Here is a 16,294-nt window from a genome sequence, read left to right on the forward strand (position 1 = left end):
ATGAAAGAACTATGATTTCTGGAACTATGATTTCTATGATTTTATGGTGTATTTGTTTCAGTTGGTTTTTACCTTCAGTCACCTCAGCAAAAATAAAGAGGTTTCCCCACTGGGGGAATGTCAGACATGTATGCATACTGAGAGGGAAGCGGAAGGGGAAATGATCATTTGATTTATTCATGACTCTTCTCAGATACCCATTCCCATGCCCAGGTTCTGAGGACCCCATTTCTAGAGCTCGCACTGTATTGACCACTCTCTGTTCTAATCGGATGACATATGGAAGCCAATGACTGCCTTCTCACATGCTAAAAGCGTTCATACTCTGCACACCTCGGGATAGGCAGAGCCTAGCAATTAAAAGCACAGATGGTATGTTGGTAGCCTCAAAATTTCTGCAGCAACAAAATTGGGAGATTAAAATGTAAAACAACACATAAAAACTAGACACCTCAAGCATGTAATCGTATATTTATTTCTCTTTTTAAAGAACACTCCTTAATGTAATTCAATATACAAACTTGGTTTCACAGAATTATAATCCACTATATAGCACAAAGATAACCCAGATTGTGTGTGTGTGTGTGTGTGTGTGTGTGTGTGTGTGCATGTGTTGTACCCCTTCCCTTCCTTCCATTCTTCTGAACCTACAAAGGCTCTGCCCACTGTCCACGCTAACAAAAACCCATTCTAAATGTTATCTGCAAAAGACATTATCCTCCCACAAGTTCTTTTCCCTGGAAAGCTCCTTTCCCGTTCCCCCTGAGATAGCCAGGAGTGTGACACTCTTCCCCTCTGCAGTAGGGTCAAGTGGCTTCCCCTAGAGCTGATGCCAACCCTGTTACCGTGCAGACTGGCTGACAGGAAGGGCTGGGGACCAGGTCTCCGTGCCCTTCCCCACTTCCACACCCACCCCTCAGTCCAAGCGCGACCCCTCTGTAGTAGCCTTAGTTCCAGTCACCATCTCGTGCAGCAAGAACCAAGGAGATTGCTAAGCCCAGGTCTTCTCCATGGGCAGCGCACAGCACTGCCTGCCAAGCCACCGGGCCGGCCGATAACCAAGCTCAACACAGTCCCATGTGCTTTGTCACTTTAATTTTTAAAGACACCCTAGCATAGGTCTGTGGCAACCTAGTGTCCAACTGAGTTACATAAAATTGTACCAGTGATGCACTTGTACATATTTACATGGGGTGGAATGTTTTCCCATATATTTAGATGAGTATATAGATCAACATGTTCACATAAGACCAAATACTTTTAATATTATTTATAACTGATTTATAAAGCTTTGAAAAAACTCACAATAGCACATTGTTTACTTTAATGCTTTACGGTACTATCAGTTTAAAATCACAATCAGCACTTAAGTTATAGTCAATCCAGCAAACAAGAGACAAAAAAATTTACAAGAGTTAAGAACTGACTGATACATCCTTTATCTTTTTTTTAAACTAATGCATAAGTGCAGAATAAGATACTCTAGTTTAAATATCTTGTTTACAATATACATTTTTGTTCTAGTTACGCAACAGTAAATCCCATGCTTCACATAGAAAAGCAATCCACAACATTAAGAAAAAATGTACAATTTATGAAACAAAGTAAATAAATATTAGTATTACAGAATCAGAGCTGTACATAAAAGCTGTTCAGTTTTAATCATATAAAAATATGTTTTAGTGCAACCTCACATATATATTGATGCTGTTTTGCTTTACATCATTTAGATCCAAGTGTCCAAAAAAGGAAAGAAATTACATTTATTACAAAGCAGATACACAAATTCTAAAATATGTACAAATTACTGCTAAAAAATGCTTATAAGAATATAAGCAAAGTAAAGAAAAGGCACAAACATCTGTACAATTTTAAAAGTACCAGACCCAATAGGTTAATTTCAAATTTTGTTTTGGTCAGGCTCATGATGACTTGTTAATTTACCTAATTCTTCTGATATAACAAAAGTATATATAATAGCAAACTACTGTAACTTAGGACAGGCATGCTATAAACTTGATTACCTCTATTTCTAGAAAAACAAAAACAAAGGGGAAAATGTGGAAATGAAAGTCTCCATGCATCTTAGATCAATGTAGTTGACTCTTTTCCGACAAAGGTTCCTTGCCTTCCTCTGTGCTTGAGGGTAATTCTTTGCTGCCTTGAAAGCCCGACTGTTTGTCATCCAGACAACTCTTGCTGTAAAACGTGGAGTGAGCGAATGCAGTCTGTGATGTACCAAAATTGTCCTTTTCACCATCATGCAAGTCAGGGTGGGTAGCTGAGGTACAGGGCTGACCTGGCTCAGGTCCACTAAAGTGTCTAATGCTAACATGTGCACTTTCCAAGGGTTTCTGATGGGGCGCCTGCCCCCGAGCTGGCTGGTCTGCCCCCAGCAGAGCGGCCTCTTCTGTGGCAATCCGGAGGGAGGCGATGGCTTTTGTGCAAGTCTGTATGTTTTCCTCCTGTTCCCGCTCTGTTGCATTCAGGCTGTCTTCTGAAGTGCTCTGTTTCATCAGTAGCCGAGGAGAGGAGGGTGTGCTAGGTGGACCAGATGACTGCAGAGCGTGAGGAGATCGCTTCTCGTGCTGCTTAGGAACCACATAGGGATCCTTGGCGAAGGAGTCCCCTGAAGCTCCTCTCTTCTCCTCAGAGCCCTCCATTGGCAGAGGCAATGTGGGTGGAGGGTGTAAACCGGAAAGGGCCGGCGGCATGGAGTGAACCATTTGGATCCCACCAACTGGCACCATGGGGATAGGAGCTCGCACTTGCTGCTGAGAGTGGAGTGGAAGGTGACTGAAGACATAGTCATTAGGACCCTCAGGGAAAAGGCTGGAGCCTGGATGTTCATAAGCACCTTCTTGGTCTCCATAGAGACTGAAGTAAGGAACCTGAGGTAATCCTCTTCTTAAATTCTGCATCGGGAAACAGAGCACAACGCTTAGGACCCATCACCCTTCACGCTTAGGTCAAGCTGTTTCATTCATTCACTCACTCACTCATTCTTTCAAGACACGTGGAGACTCCCTAATCTTTTTATCCATTCTTTATTTCTCAAGACAAAAGAGAATTTCTCAGCGGTCTTTTAGGATTCTTGAGTGAGGCGGTGGGTCTGTGAAAAGTTGCCTTTGCTGTTAAACAGCCATGTAATAAATCATGCAATGTGTTTTCCACTAGGTACAGAGACATGTTCCAGCTCTGTTTTGTTCATAAGATGGAATGAAAAGAAAATAATGGATAATTACCAAAAACACTTTACTGAGCCAAAAACCACTAATAATAGATTTTTTAATTCAAAAGGAAGTTAAAAGATTACCATCTGTTTACATACTGGGCAGATTTTTAATATTTTTCTTAAGTGTTGATGAATAGAAATGGAGTGACAAGCCTGAAAATTAGCCTGCTTTTTTTTTTTTTTTTTAGTTTTCTACAGAACAGATGACAAAATGGTGGTGATAACACAAACTGGTTACTCCAATGTGCAAGACATTGGTCTAAAGGAATAAATGCCTGCTCAGGAGACATCGAGGCAGAAGATCACAGCTTCTCCATCAAATCTTAATTCAAGGCCAGATTTAGTATGGAAACTATGCATCAAAGTAGTTAATATTAAATATTTCAAATCGTTACAACTTGCATTCAACTACACAGCTGGGAACCAAAGATGACTGTGTTTTAATTCTTCTGTTTATACTACTATTTTCACTTAAATATCTTCTTGGCAATTAATGGATTAAGATACTTAAAATTGGGGGCCAGTATTCCAGATGTTATGGTCCCAGTCCTGAAAATGGAGAACTTATTTTGTATAATTGTTTCTGTAGCAAAACCCAATTTATACCGTGAGATTATCAGGTTTTGACGAGATGATGAGGTTTCAGTTACTGAGATTCATTCTTTTAATGAATCGTCACCTAAAAGAGACTCACTGTATTTTTATTTTTATGTTTTTTGAGAACTTAAAATCAGAGAGATACAAATGTGGCAAATACGGTAGTAATCAGGAGAGACCAAAAAATGTTCTAACTCATTTCAAGGATGTTTCAGTTCTAAAATTCAAGATATGCTCTATACCATTAATGATTCATCCAGTTCTATTTGGATCGTGAGACCAGCTCAAGAACGATAAGTTATGCATCGTCTCTGCTACTCTGTACCAGGCTTGGCCCTTACCCTGTTCTGGGCTTCACCTTATTCAAGCCAAAAACAAATGACCTGTGCTGAAAGTGCAGGAGAGATCATGTAATCATCAACCCTATAACCACAAGCATCTCATAAGCTAGGTAAGGGGAGAATTTTATGGTATGAGAAAGAATCATTTAAATGCTACCAAAAAAAAAAAATGCCTCTTGTACTTGCTCTGGTTTAGAAAAAAGGCATGTTTCCTTCATCCATCACCATGTAAGGTGGAAGAACATAATGCCTACAATAATGACCTTTGAAGCTAACCAAATGAATCTTCTTTTAATCACGATTATCACAGATGCAAAGTTTAAAACAAAATGTAGCTTGGCTATTTTTCCATTTTGCTTTTGATTGCTATTCTGTGATGTCCACTGCATACACCTAATCAGAATGGGGGTCTGTGAGGCAGCCAGAGACACAGCTGTCCCATTTCATGAGATCTCTGAGTCAAGTCTAACAAAGGGAGTGGTGAACTGTCCTCTAAAAATAGGAGGTATTCAATATGTTCAATAGCCAACAGAATTTTGTGTTAAGAGTAAAAGTGTTAATAGTCAGACCTTTACCGACCAGAAATTAAATGACTATAGTCACAGAAGCAAGTGCACAAGTACAATTCCTATCATGTAACCACTTCCATGGCTCCAAATACTGCCAGCCTTTTCCACATATCCTCTGTCCTTGAATTGACCCTTTCTTCACCCTCCAAATAAACTCTCAAGAAGATTTTTCTACTCTAATTTTTACTCCATTTGCAACACTATTCTCATAACTTGGACCTTATCATTGTAATATCGTGAACACACTGCCATCTTACTTAAAAATCTCGATACGGAAAGATGAATAATGAATGCATGTGTGGGTGGTGTTAAGTGCATGCACATGTGTGTGTATATCTATACATATACCCCATGTACCAGATACTTACCCCACTCATCTTTTCAACAGTGTCACTAGGTCCTCTGGAAGCAAAGGCTCAGAAGGAGGTAGGGGTGCAAGAGGTTCAGCTGGGGGTGGTGATGGGGGAGCGGGGAGTTCATGTATGGGAAGGTAATGGGAAGAGGAAGCAGGTGGTCAGCTGGGGCTGATCCAGGCTCAGCCATTGACTGGGGGCTGCAGGGGAGAATGTGACCTTGGCTTGAAAATGGAGGCCTAGCCTGAAGGTATGAACAGCTGGAGGCTGTCAGCTCACTGCATTCCTTAGAGCTGAATGGCAAGTTCTTTCAAGGACAGAAATCTGCTTGGCCCAGCCCCCTGACTGCCACAAACAGATTAAGAAACTGTGGCCAAGAGGTTAATTGACTTGTTCAAGATCACACAGAGAGCAAAAGGGATGGAACCGTAGGACGACACTTTTACTAGACAATGTTCACGGACACTGTACCGAGGACCAGGACACACTTTCTTTGTCTCCTTGCTATCTATCTACCAAAACTTTAAAAATGGAAAAGGAAAACTTTTTGTTTAAAAAAGATGAGGCCAGAAACTGTACAATTTTTTCATCATCATCCTTGAGCCACATATGATAAACCCTCAAAAAATATTTACTGAATGAATAAAAAACTCTTTTCTCTCTTCCTCTCTTCCTTCCTCCCTCTCTCTCTTTCCCATTCTATTGTTTATCTATCTACCTTTCTATCTATCATATATCTACCTATCTATCATCTGTCTTAAAATTAACACTAACCGGAGGGCATTAGGGAGGAAACAGCAGGATACTAGAATCTCAGTGACTGCATATCACCTCCTCCAAACCTGCTCCCTGGGACCTACCACTCCAGACTGAACCAGGTAATGAGCATGCCACACTGGACTACAGGGTCCTTTCATGCCACGGTCACTGCCCTGTGAGCCCTTGGTCAATGTTAAACAACAAGGTATTGCTAATAGAATTTCCATCAAAAAGAATTATTTTTAGGGTTATTCCAAAATAATAGGGGGAAGCACTCATCTACTACAGCAATCGGGAGACGTACTTCTCATAGGATCATTGATTCTTCTTTGCTCTGGCAATGAAAATCTTGTCCATACATCATAGAAAGATGAAAACCCTCTGCAGCCCCTCCAAAAAGGTGTGGTAAAGCATCAAACGGGAAGCGTTCGAGACCAAGGGTCTCTGCTTGGGGAGGATCCTCAGGGAGGATTCCAAGGTCTATTCCTTTCTATCGCATGAACAAAGCAGCCTGCTAAGAATTCTCTACAGAGAATTAAACTGGGTAATAGACCAAAGGCTCAACAGTTGGGCTTCATAAATGGTAAAGTTCAACAATAATATTAAGTATCCAGGTGAACTGGTATTAAAAAAAAAAACTGGTGCAAAGTCAATGACTAATAAAAACCAATCTCCTTCCAACAACAACCTTCTGGCCATAGATCTAAAAATTAGATGAAGTCCTTCAGTCTACTCCTTCACTTCCTTTGCCCAAGTTGGCTGCAAGTTGCTATTATTTTTTAATAACAATAGTGTGTTGGCACCAAAGAGTTATTTTTTGTGGCTGTAGCTGATCAGGAACAGGAGAGTCTCATCTCACACACTTCATCAGCATCATTGGGTCTATACCAGAAAAAGCATTTTACACCCTGGATGTGGTATCCTGGTATCGGAGGGATTTCTCACTCTATTCATGCTGCAATAGCATGAACTTCAGAAGAGCCCTGCTTTCTACTTAGCACCACCAAGACACAAAAAACCTGTGGAAATGTCCCTCTTTTTCTTAGCTTGTTAATTTATTTGTTTGACAAATAGTTACAAGTAGTCCTGATAGCTACACATGTTTCCGCAGTAGTTGAACCATGAAGACTAAGCTGGTGGCGGGCTTGTAAACAGAGGGCGCTGGGGGCAGGGGAGTGGAATGCAGCAGGGAGTTTTCCTAAAGTTCAAAAATGACAACCTAAGCATATAATTCAGGGTGGTGAAAAGGTGATGAGAGGGAGGAAGGTGACCACTAGGGCAACGATAAGACGGTAGAGCTGGGAGCTGGTAGTGCTTCCTTTGGCTGTGAAGGACAGTGCCGACCCACATGATGGAAATCCAGAGCAAAAGGAGAATGGCAAAGAATAGAGCCCAGGAAACAAAAAGCACACTTAAAGCGACCAAACTCCAAAGGTATCATTCCTCTGTCTACACTAGGTGCCTGCTTCATTCATTTTTTAAAACCCTACACAAGCTGAAAGAGACATCGAGGTCTACCACGCTGGTGGAATGAGGCAGGGCAGGTGCTTTTCTGTGGATCTGCATAAGCCCACTGCCTAAACTTCATCCATGATTGCTGCTGTTGTTATCTTAATCCATAATGAGGGCATACCAAAGAAATCGCCTCTGGTGCTTTCTCCCTTAGCTTTCCCAGCTCCCCATTCTCTGTGGGCTCAAGATCTCACTTTACAAGGGCACTCAGTAGCAGGAAGTGGTGGTACCAGGAAGAAAAGCATACATGTTCATGCCTTTCATTTATAAACATACCAAGGGGTTCATTCTCCCCTCTTCCGATCCCTCACTGGTTTCACATGTCCACTCACTGTGGGCAAAGTAATGTTTATTTTAAAATATTTTTTTGCTTGAAAGTCAATGCTAATGCCTGAATCAGAATCCTTACCTGGCAAAGAGTTACATAAATGACACCTAAATGTCCCTGAGAATGTCTGTCTAGGCAGCCATGCTATTCCAAAGACTTCACCTTTTCTACTCATGCAAAGGTTTCAACTCCTGTCAATAATGAGTTAGGTTTAGAAAGCATTTAGAAAGATCGCCCCTGTGACCAGCTGGAAATGCTCTTCTCTGATGTAATACTACACTTGGGATAATACCACAGACATGTTACTGACAATAGCATGCAATAAAAATGTCTTCCTTCTATTTTCAGTAACCAAATTTACTCCTCCCCATGAGAGAGACCCATGTCATAATACATTTCACACTAGTGTGTCATCAAGAGACTCCAATGTGCTTGGACTTATATATTAGAAAGAGAAAGCTAATTATACTTACAGGAGGCCCCAATACAATTGGCTCTGCTTGCAAATACTGTCCCATGGACAACGGTGGGTTGTGGTATAAAGCCCTTCTGGGAGATGGTGCTCTTATGGTGGTCATGTATCTTCTCTCTCTTCTGGGAGAGAGGTCTCTTCTGGCCGTGATCTCTTTCCCAGGTGACACTGGCCTCCTTGGGGACAGATGCCTTCTTGGTGAAACATCTCCTTGTGATATCTCTCTTCTCAAGGCAGCTTCCTTTCTTGGTGAAAGATGTCTCATGGGCGATACATCTCTCCTAGGTGATAAATGTCTTCTGGGCGACAAATCTCCTTTGGGTATCAGATACCTCTTTGGTGAATTATCTCGACAGGGTGAAGAATCATATCCTGGTGAGGAATGGTGGCTGGAGGGTGAGAAGTCCCTTGGGGAGGAACTCGGCTCTGAAGACAGCATGCATTCTTCATCCATACAACTAGGGATGTCTAACCTGTCTTTGTCTGGTTCCGAGTCTGTACTTTTGCTCTGGAATAATCTCTGGTATTCTGTCATTGGAGTATCTTCACATGAGTCACTTGGTGTCATAAGCTGAGTAACCTGAATACTTGGCAAAGTAACCAAATAACTGATCAATGAAGAATGCCCCAGGGAGCTATCAGAAGGAACCCCATGGGGCACAGCGCCAACATTCACAGGTAAGGAGGAGAATCTAGGAGGCTGGGGACTGGTGCTTCTTGATCTTGTTTTTGGTGTCAAATCTCCTTGGTCATCAAAGTCATCATCATCTTCATCATCATCATCATTATCATCTCCATCCTCACCATCCGATTCTTCAGCATCTGAGAACTGATGATCAGTTGAAATGCTGGACATGCTATGCTTCTCAGCCGCTTTGTGCAAATCTTCCATCGTTTCTGAAGCAATTGAACAAAGAGAATGAAGATCAAGATCCAAATACGAAGGTTAGGAGCTAATTTAGGCCCCATCTCTTTCCAAAAGCTTTCCGCAACCCTCCAGCCCTTAGAGACAGTCTTATCTCTGAATTCCTATAACACACATGGGCACATACCTCTGTGACTCTAGATTGGTTCTTTTTTTTTTTTTTTATGTACCTATCTGGTTTCATCTCCACCCTGTAATACGGACTCCATAGTAGGACCTTATAACTCAGGCATCATACCACTCATAGAAAACCCTCAATAAATGGGTATGCAATGTTGTTAATGATGGTATTAGAGGAAAAAGAGAAGCAAGACTTGTCTCTACAGGTATAAGACCTCACGAGGCCCAGCTGACCCTCAGGTTTTCTACTGAGGTTAGTGATGGATTATTTTTACTACTAGATTTCCTCTTAATAGGAAAAATAAGACACAATGCTTTTCAAGTTTCCCAAAAAGTTTCATAAACTTTAAATCACCGTCACAACTTAGGTGCAATTAGATCTCCTTTATGGTTCCAGATAGAAGTATTTCCATAGTAAGGCCTTTCAACCTCCTCAGCCAGAACTGAAATGCATTTCTTCTCAGTAAGTTTCAAGCAATTCAATGTGTCAGACTTCTTTTCTATATTTAGTATTTAGTAAAATGAAATGTGATCAGTATCTTTTTTAAATACCTAAATTTATTTTACCACCTTGGCCACAAAGCTCCAGCACGCACGGTAAAGAGTTCAGTCAACTAAAGTATGAAATACCTGCTTCCTCGGTTTCGGTATCATCCACTGATGTCATTGAGACCCCCAACTCCAGGCACTTCTTCATGTGTGCTTTAGATTTCATATGCTTCGTTAGGTTTCCTGGAAAATACAGCCAAAACAAGAGCAATGAATTGGTTACCAAAATGTGATGATTGCTGCAAAATTCAGTGTGAAATGAACTGACTTGAGATAATAAAGGTCTGTTTCTCGCCCCTACCCCTTGTCTCAAACTTAAGAGGAACAATTTGGCTTCTGAAGATATTAACCCCAGACAGCTTCAGCCCAATCTCAGGTTTTCTGCATTCTAGAAGACTTGTCGAAGTCTAGGGTCACAGCTTTTCAAGAGTAGGCTCAAGTACAACTGGGAATCCCAGGCTTTCCTGGCTGAGAAGGGATCTAATATCTTTGGCCCAGTTGGGCCCACCTCCTTGGACTCCATATAACCAGGATGGTACAAGCTGGGTCACACCTCTCTGAGCAACTTCACAATGAAATATTGTCATCAACATATCCACCAGACCCCAGACCTTCTGGCATTGATCAGATATAGATTAAACTCACAGGATCCTCACTTGTCAGAAGAAAAAATATATGCAAACTAATGTTGGGGCCAATCTTGTAAATGAATGCAAAGATCCATACAAATACTTAGCTAACTACTTATAGGAAGCATTAGTCTCAGTATTTAGCATCTATCCATCTGGCATATATCAGCAAAGTTTATGACAGCAGCTTCTAAAGTTCTGGAGCAGCAAAATTCCTTTCTTATTTATCTTGAAACTCCCACTGTTCTACGAAAAAAGAAAGAATTTTATGTCAAATATGTATTATGATGATGATAAGACATACACAATTGTCCCTTATGTAAAATGGTGTAGTACAATTGGCCCTCCATATCCACAGGTTCAGCATTCACAGATATGAAGAGCTGGCTATACAGTTATACGTGTACCTAAGTACATATGTGTGTTTCTATAGATTTATATAATTGCTATATGGAATGTGAGAAATTATGAAAACACTGATCCAATCACCTCTGATTTAGGATCTATGAAATTATATATATATTATTCCATGTCATATATATAACTTATCGAAAGAGATCCAGGAAGTAATTCAGCTGTAAGGGCCATATTATTATCTTTGCACTCTGACGCTGCTTTAGTAACATAGCAGCAAATGCTTTATTTTTAAGAGTAGGCTCATTGAATCTAGATGGAAACCCAGCCTGCTGAAATAGTTTATTCCCCTTGTAAGAGTGTCTAGCTTACTATTAATGTAATATATGAGCCACAAATCTAAACTGGGGCACTGTTGTTTATTATTTTATTTATATTATTTTATTTTTTACTTAACATTTGGCTTATTGCTTATATACCTACAAATTTTATGTGGTATTTTGATAACTCCAAACATAGAAATATGTCCTGGCCCTTACTGCTCTTTTTTATCAAAAAAACTATATCTACAATTTTTCTAAAGATCTAAACAATTTTTATAGATACATCATCAAGAATTCTAAAATCTGTAAATTAATTAAATATATCTATAAATTAATGGAAATCACCTGCTTCTATAAGGGTGCAAGTGATCTGAGTATGTGGACATATGTAGATGTTAGGTATGTCAAGATAGTTTATTTAGAGCTTAGTATGTGTTTCTTCTTCTATATTTTTCTTTCCACTCGTTTCAAGTAGGCAGTGAGGCTTTGCGCTCTCATCCTCAGGGTAGTTTTGTAGTTAGAAATAGGGCTCAGAAACAACCCCACCCTGACTTTGGCTTATTAAAGTCTTGAACATATGAAGGATTATAGCAAAGAGAGGGGAGCAGGATGGCAGGAAAGGGCACCTGGAGAAGTGACACAGGCACAGAGGAGGTACCGGTCCTACAAGTGTGCTCTGATTCTGTGCTCAGATGACATGACAACAAGCACTTCAGCCGGAAGTGAAAACTGGCTGGCGAGGGGTTTCCCAGGATGATCTGCTCTTTTTAAGATTCCAAGACATTTGTACATTCCCGAAGGGTGACAAGGAAACTCCAGTAATGACCAAGAATAAATTATTTCCTGCTAAAACTCCAAGACAATGGTTCAAAGCCAAATTTAATTTGGGTCAAAAGAAATAGCTATGTGACGTTCCTTCACGCAGTGTTTCATGCAGCTATACCTACAGTTAACTCATATGCCCAGGGAATACCAGTTGTAATGACTGGCGGATTTGCATTATTTCCTAAAACCAAAGTTTATATTTTCTTATGTCCTAGGGAGTCTCTCAGTGAAGTTCTACATAAAAGGTCTTGATTGTGCAAAAGTGGATGGTATTTAAAGGACATTGTGGTTATCTCCTTTGAAATGCAGCTGAACACTCCCCCCCCACTTTCTGGCTTACAAAGAGGCATACTTATAATGTAAATATCTTTTTAATAAAGAAGAAACAGATACGTTGAGAGGCTACACATTTTTACTTCTGACAAACGAATAAAGACAATTTAGGATTTTGTGTATAAGAGAAAATAGGTACACATTTCTCTACCAAAGATTATTTTATTTGATATTTATTTTTCTTGATGAGTAGTGGAGCAGATTAATTGGCATGCAAATCTAAAGTTAAAACATTGGAAAATGTTAGTGTGAGGTTAGTGAGGGTGTGTCTAGAGGATTCATTAGTACTTTACAGTAAGTAGTAAAACATACTTCTACAGAAGTCATCCACCTCTAATTCACTACTGTTTGTCTTCTGAGAACACTGGGTTTATAAGCATTTTCATAATTTTATAAAATGATAGAAATATAATGGAAGCAACCTTTTAGTATAAAATATTTTCATATAAATCTACCTTCTAAAAACAGATATTTTTTAAAAAAAGAGAATATCATTTCAAGGCAAGTCTTAGTTTTATGAGATTAATAGCCATGGCCTGAGAGTAAGAAATTGTCTCCGTGCTGATAAATACACAGAATACAAGCTATCAAATTTCTATGCATAATTAATGCAGGTGTGGATGGAGGGGCCCACCGGGGAGTCCGCGGGTCTCTACATCATTTATAATCTTGAGACTAACCATGGGCACATGTTTTCTTTCCGGCTGCTGCCTTGCTTTTCTAATGCCATGGCACGGATTATCTCCCTGCAGTATTTCAATACCGGTGCAAAGATTCTCTAGACCACATAACATTTCCAACATGAGGTAATAGCTATCCAGGCAATTCTTAGCCACTTCCTTCGAGACAACTAGCCTGGACCTAAGTCTGTAGCTCTTACTTAGGTCATAAAAGGAGCCTCACTGTCTCATGTACATCCTCAGACCACTTAACAGGAAGAGGAAAATACATTTTGTGGGGTCACATTTTCACAAAGAAAACCAACTAATTGTCGATGACGGTTATAAAATAGTATTCAGAATCTGGAGCAGCCATTAAAAAAAGTGTTTTTCCTCTAAAAAAAAAAAAAGAAAGAAAAATCAGACCCATACCTTTTGTTTTGAAGGCAAAATTACACAACTTGCATACATAAGGCCGGACATCAGTATGAGTGCGGATATGCTTTTTGAGCATGCTCGGTTTCTTACAGCGAATTCCACATTCTTCACAAATGTACTTTCCACGTCCACGTCCTCTGACATATACATAATCTTCATTTGACTTATACCTGTTAAAAAAGGGAAAATACAGTGTGTTTCCAAATACTTCTGCACGTTATACATCAAACCAAAAGCTAATCATTTGCAAGACAAATTTTTAGGAGGGACTTTTACAATTATTCAACTTTATTTCTACAAAGCCTGTGAAATCTATGCAGTAAAGTCCTGAAAGAACAGATTTGGCATTGTAAATAAAAGGGAATTTTTTTCTACATGGAGTTCAAAACGGAATTGGCTCTTCTATGAAGTGTAAATATATGGACTCCGTACAGATGTCCAATGGGCTTATATAAGCCTCAAAGAGTTGCAGAGCTGTGCACCTCACTGCCTCTGGCCAAGAAACATCCAAAAAGTTATACTAGCATATTTAAATCATCACATATCATTTGCTAATATTCCATCATCTAAGATGTGCATACCCCTCTGAATTTGCTAGAATAAATATGACTGATTATAGAATTCTTCATTGCAAGTTTCTACTCTATTTTTACAATCCTGGCACGAGAGTCAGAAATTTCTAGCTTACACAGGCTGAGCTGAGCTCACCAACTGTTGCCTACAGATTTGATCTGCTCTTCCCAAGGACCATGAATCTGTACTAAAGTGAAGTCTCAATTTCAAGTGGCTTCTGGAAGGTACTGTTACATAATGAAAACTAGACATTCTATTTTTCAATCAAATTTGCATTCGTTTCTGGAAGGATTTAATAGAGAAGTTTGAAAGGATAAATGAGGTCCTCTAGTTTAATTAAATCAGTTAGATGGGCAAAGTCTTAGGTATTCACTGTAATTATCAATGGAAGAAACCTATCTAGTGCTCACCATCCATCACATTTTGTTTAGAATACAGGGAAACGTGACCTCTCATACAGTATAGCAGCATTCTACTGAATAACTCAATGAATACCATTATCTCTTAAATCTCAGGCTAGAATTATGGGTCTAATGTCATTCTTGGGAAGATATTCCTTTCGAAGGGCTCTTTTTATAACTTCAAACGGTAAAGTGACCTACAAAATGCCTTAACTCAGTGTGGACTGACTTAAAGGCACTAGATTTACAGTTTTGTTTTGTTTTGTCTTACATTCTAAGAGCGTTGCAAACTTCTCTATTTTGTTCTAGCTAATCTATCATCAGAAATAAAAGCAAGTTCAAATTCATTTGTCAAATCCACTGAAGAATATTTAAGAGAGAAAATCCATCCAACATATTTAAATATCCACTCTGCTATGGATACTATTTAATCTTAAAATTATCTTTTGTTCAGTACCAATCCAGGTGAGAATTGACTAGTATCAGAAATATGAATAGTCAGTTTTGCATGCTTTCTGCTCCTTTAAATCTTTCCCACTTAGGGACAAGGAATTTCCAAAGTCAACTTTTTCTTCAAAACTATTTTGAACTTTATCTTTCATCTCACATTTTTTGTAATAAAGAAGAAAAGAACTTAAAGATGCAAAATATCTTTCATCTTTTAATATCACTATTCTCTGCCCCAAACTTAGGGCATGAAATTACCTAAGGATGAAATTACCTTAAGATGAAATTACCTAAGGAATATAGAATAAAACAAATAATTTTATAGAAAGCAACTTTTCTTCAGGGAAGGGTACTTTAAGCTTACTGTGGCCCAGGCCCATCATTGTACTTAATGTACAATGTATTATCTTCAAATAACACTATTTTAATGTCTCAGCTGATTAACTTGCTTCCAGAATGAAAATAGAGTAAATTTTGTATAAAATATAACCATATTAGAAAAGTCTGCACAAATAAAATATTTACCCTTCAACAGTTCTGCAGACCCATGAATTTACTTGATACAAGAATTAATGGATTTTGAAAAAATAATTGAAAGATATGATGAATTGGGCGATTGGAATTGACATGTATATACTGATGTGTATAAAATTGATGACTAATAAGAACCTGCTGTATAAAAAAATAAATAAAATAAAATTTAAAAATTAAAAGGAAAAAGAATTAATGGATTTAAAAAATAATTAAAAGGTATGTTTAATTAAATTACTAAGTCTATGAATTAAATAGTAATAAGAAACATACACACTTAAAAATTTGGTCAGTAATACTTTTTTTTTGAACTTATCACTTTGCAATCGGCAAAATAAGAGATGGTAACACACTTCTTGGAATAAACAGCTGATTACCACCAGGCAGAAGATGGATCACAGATTAAGGAATGATATCAATTACAGGAAAAAATCTGTAAAATATACAAACACATGGAGGCTAAACAATACACTGCTTAATAACCAAGAGATCACTGAAGAAATCAAAGAGGAAATGAAAAAATACCTAGAAACAAATGACAATGAAAACATGATGACCCAAAACCTATGGGAGGCAGCAAAAGCAGTTCTAAGAGGGAAGTTTATAGCAATACAATCTTACCTCAAGAAACAAGAAAGATCTCAAATAAACAACCTAACCTTACACCTAAAGCAATTAGAGAAAGAAGAACAAAAAAAAAACCCCAAAGTTAGCAGAAGGAAAGAAATCATAAAGATCAGATCAGAAATAAATGAAAAAGAAATGAAGGAAACAATAGCAAAGATCAATAAAACTAAAAGCTGCTTCTTTGAGAAGATAATATTGACAAACCATTAGGCAGAAAAAAAGGGAGAAGACTCAAATTAATAGAATTAGAAATGAAAAAGGAGAAGTAATAACTGACACTGCAGAAATACAAAGGATCATGAGAGATTACTACAAGCAACTATATGCCAATAAAATGGACAACCTGGAAGAAAAGGACAAATTCTTAGAAAAACACAACCTCCTGAAACTGAAC

At 38.7% G+C, this 16,294-nt stretch overlaps 1 protein-coding gene across 3 annotated transcripts in view; it reads right to left on the bottom strand.

Annotated features, from left to right (window-relative positions):
* Positions 1 to 454: 454 nt before the first annotated feature.
* Positions 455 to 16,294, bottom strand: part of HIVEP2 (HIVEP zinc finger 2) — a 192,490-nt gene continuing 176,650 nt past the window's right edge. For all 3 annotated transcript variants that reach the window (XM_030853314.3, XM_030853306.3, XM_030853310.2), the window contains 4 exons: positions 13,316 to 13,491; positions 9,842 to 9,943; positions 8,168 to 9,063; positions 455 to 2,915 (listed from right to left, as the gene is read on the bottom strand). In XM_030853314.3, coding sequence (XP_030709174.1) covers positions 2,091 to 2,915; positions 8,168 to 9,063; positions 9,842 to 9,943; positions 13,316 to 13,491 — 1,999 coding nt within the window. In that variant the 3' untranslated portion in view covers positions 455 to 2,090. The remainder of the gene's footprint in view (positions 2,916 to 8,167; positions 9,064 to 9,841; positions 9,944 to 13,315; positions 13,492 to 16,294) is intronic.

The sequence above is a fragment of the Globicephala melas genome, chromosome 14 (assembly GCF_963455315.2).
Source record: "Globicephala melas chromosome 14, mGloMel1.2, whole genome shotgun sequence".
Lineage (NCBI taxonomy): Eukaryota > Metazoa > Chordata > Mammalia > Artiodactyla > Delphinidae > Globicephala > Globicephala melas.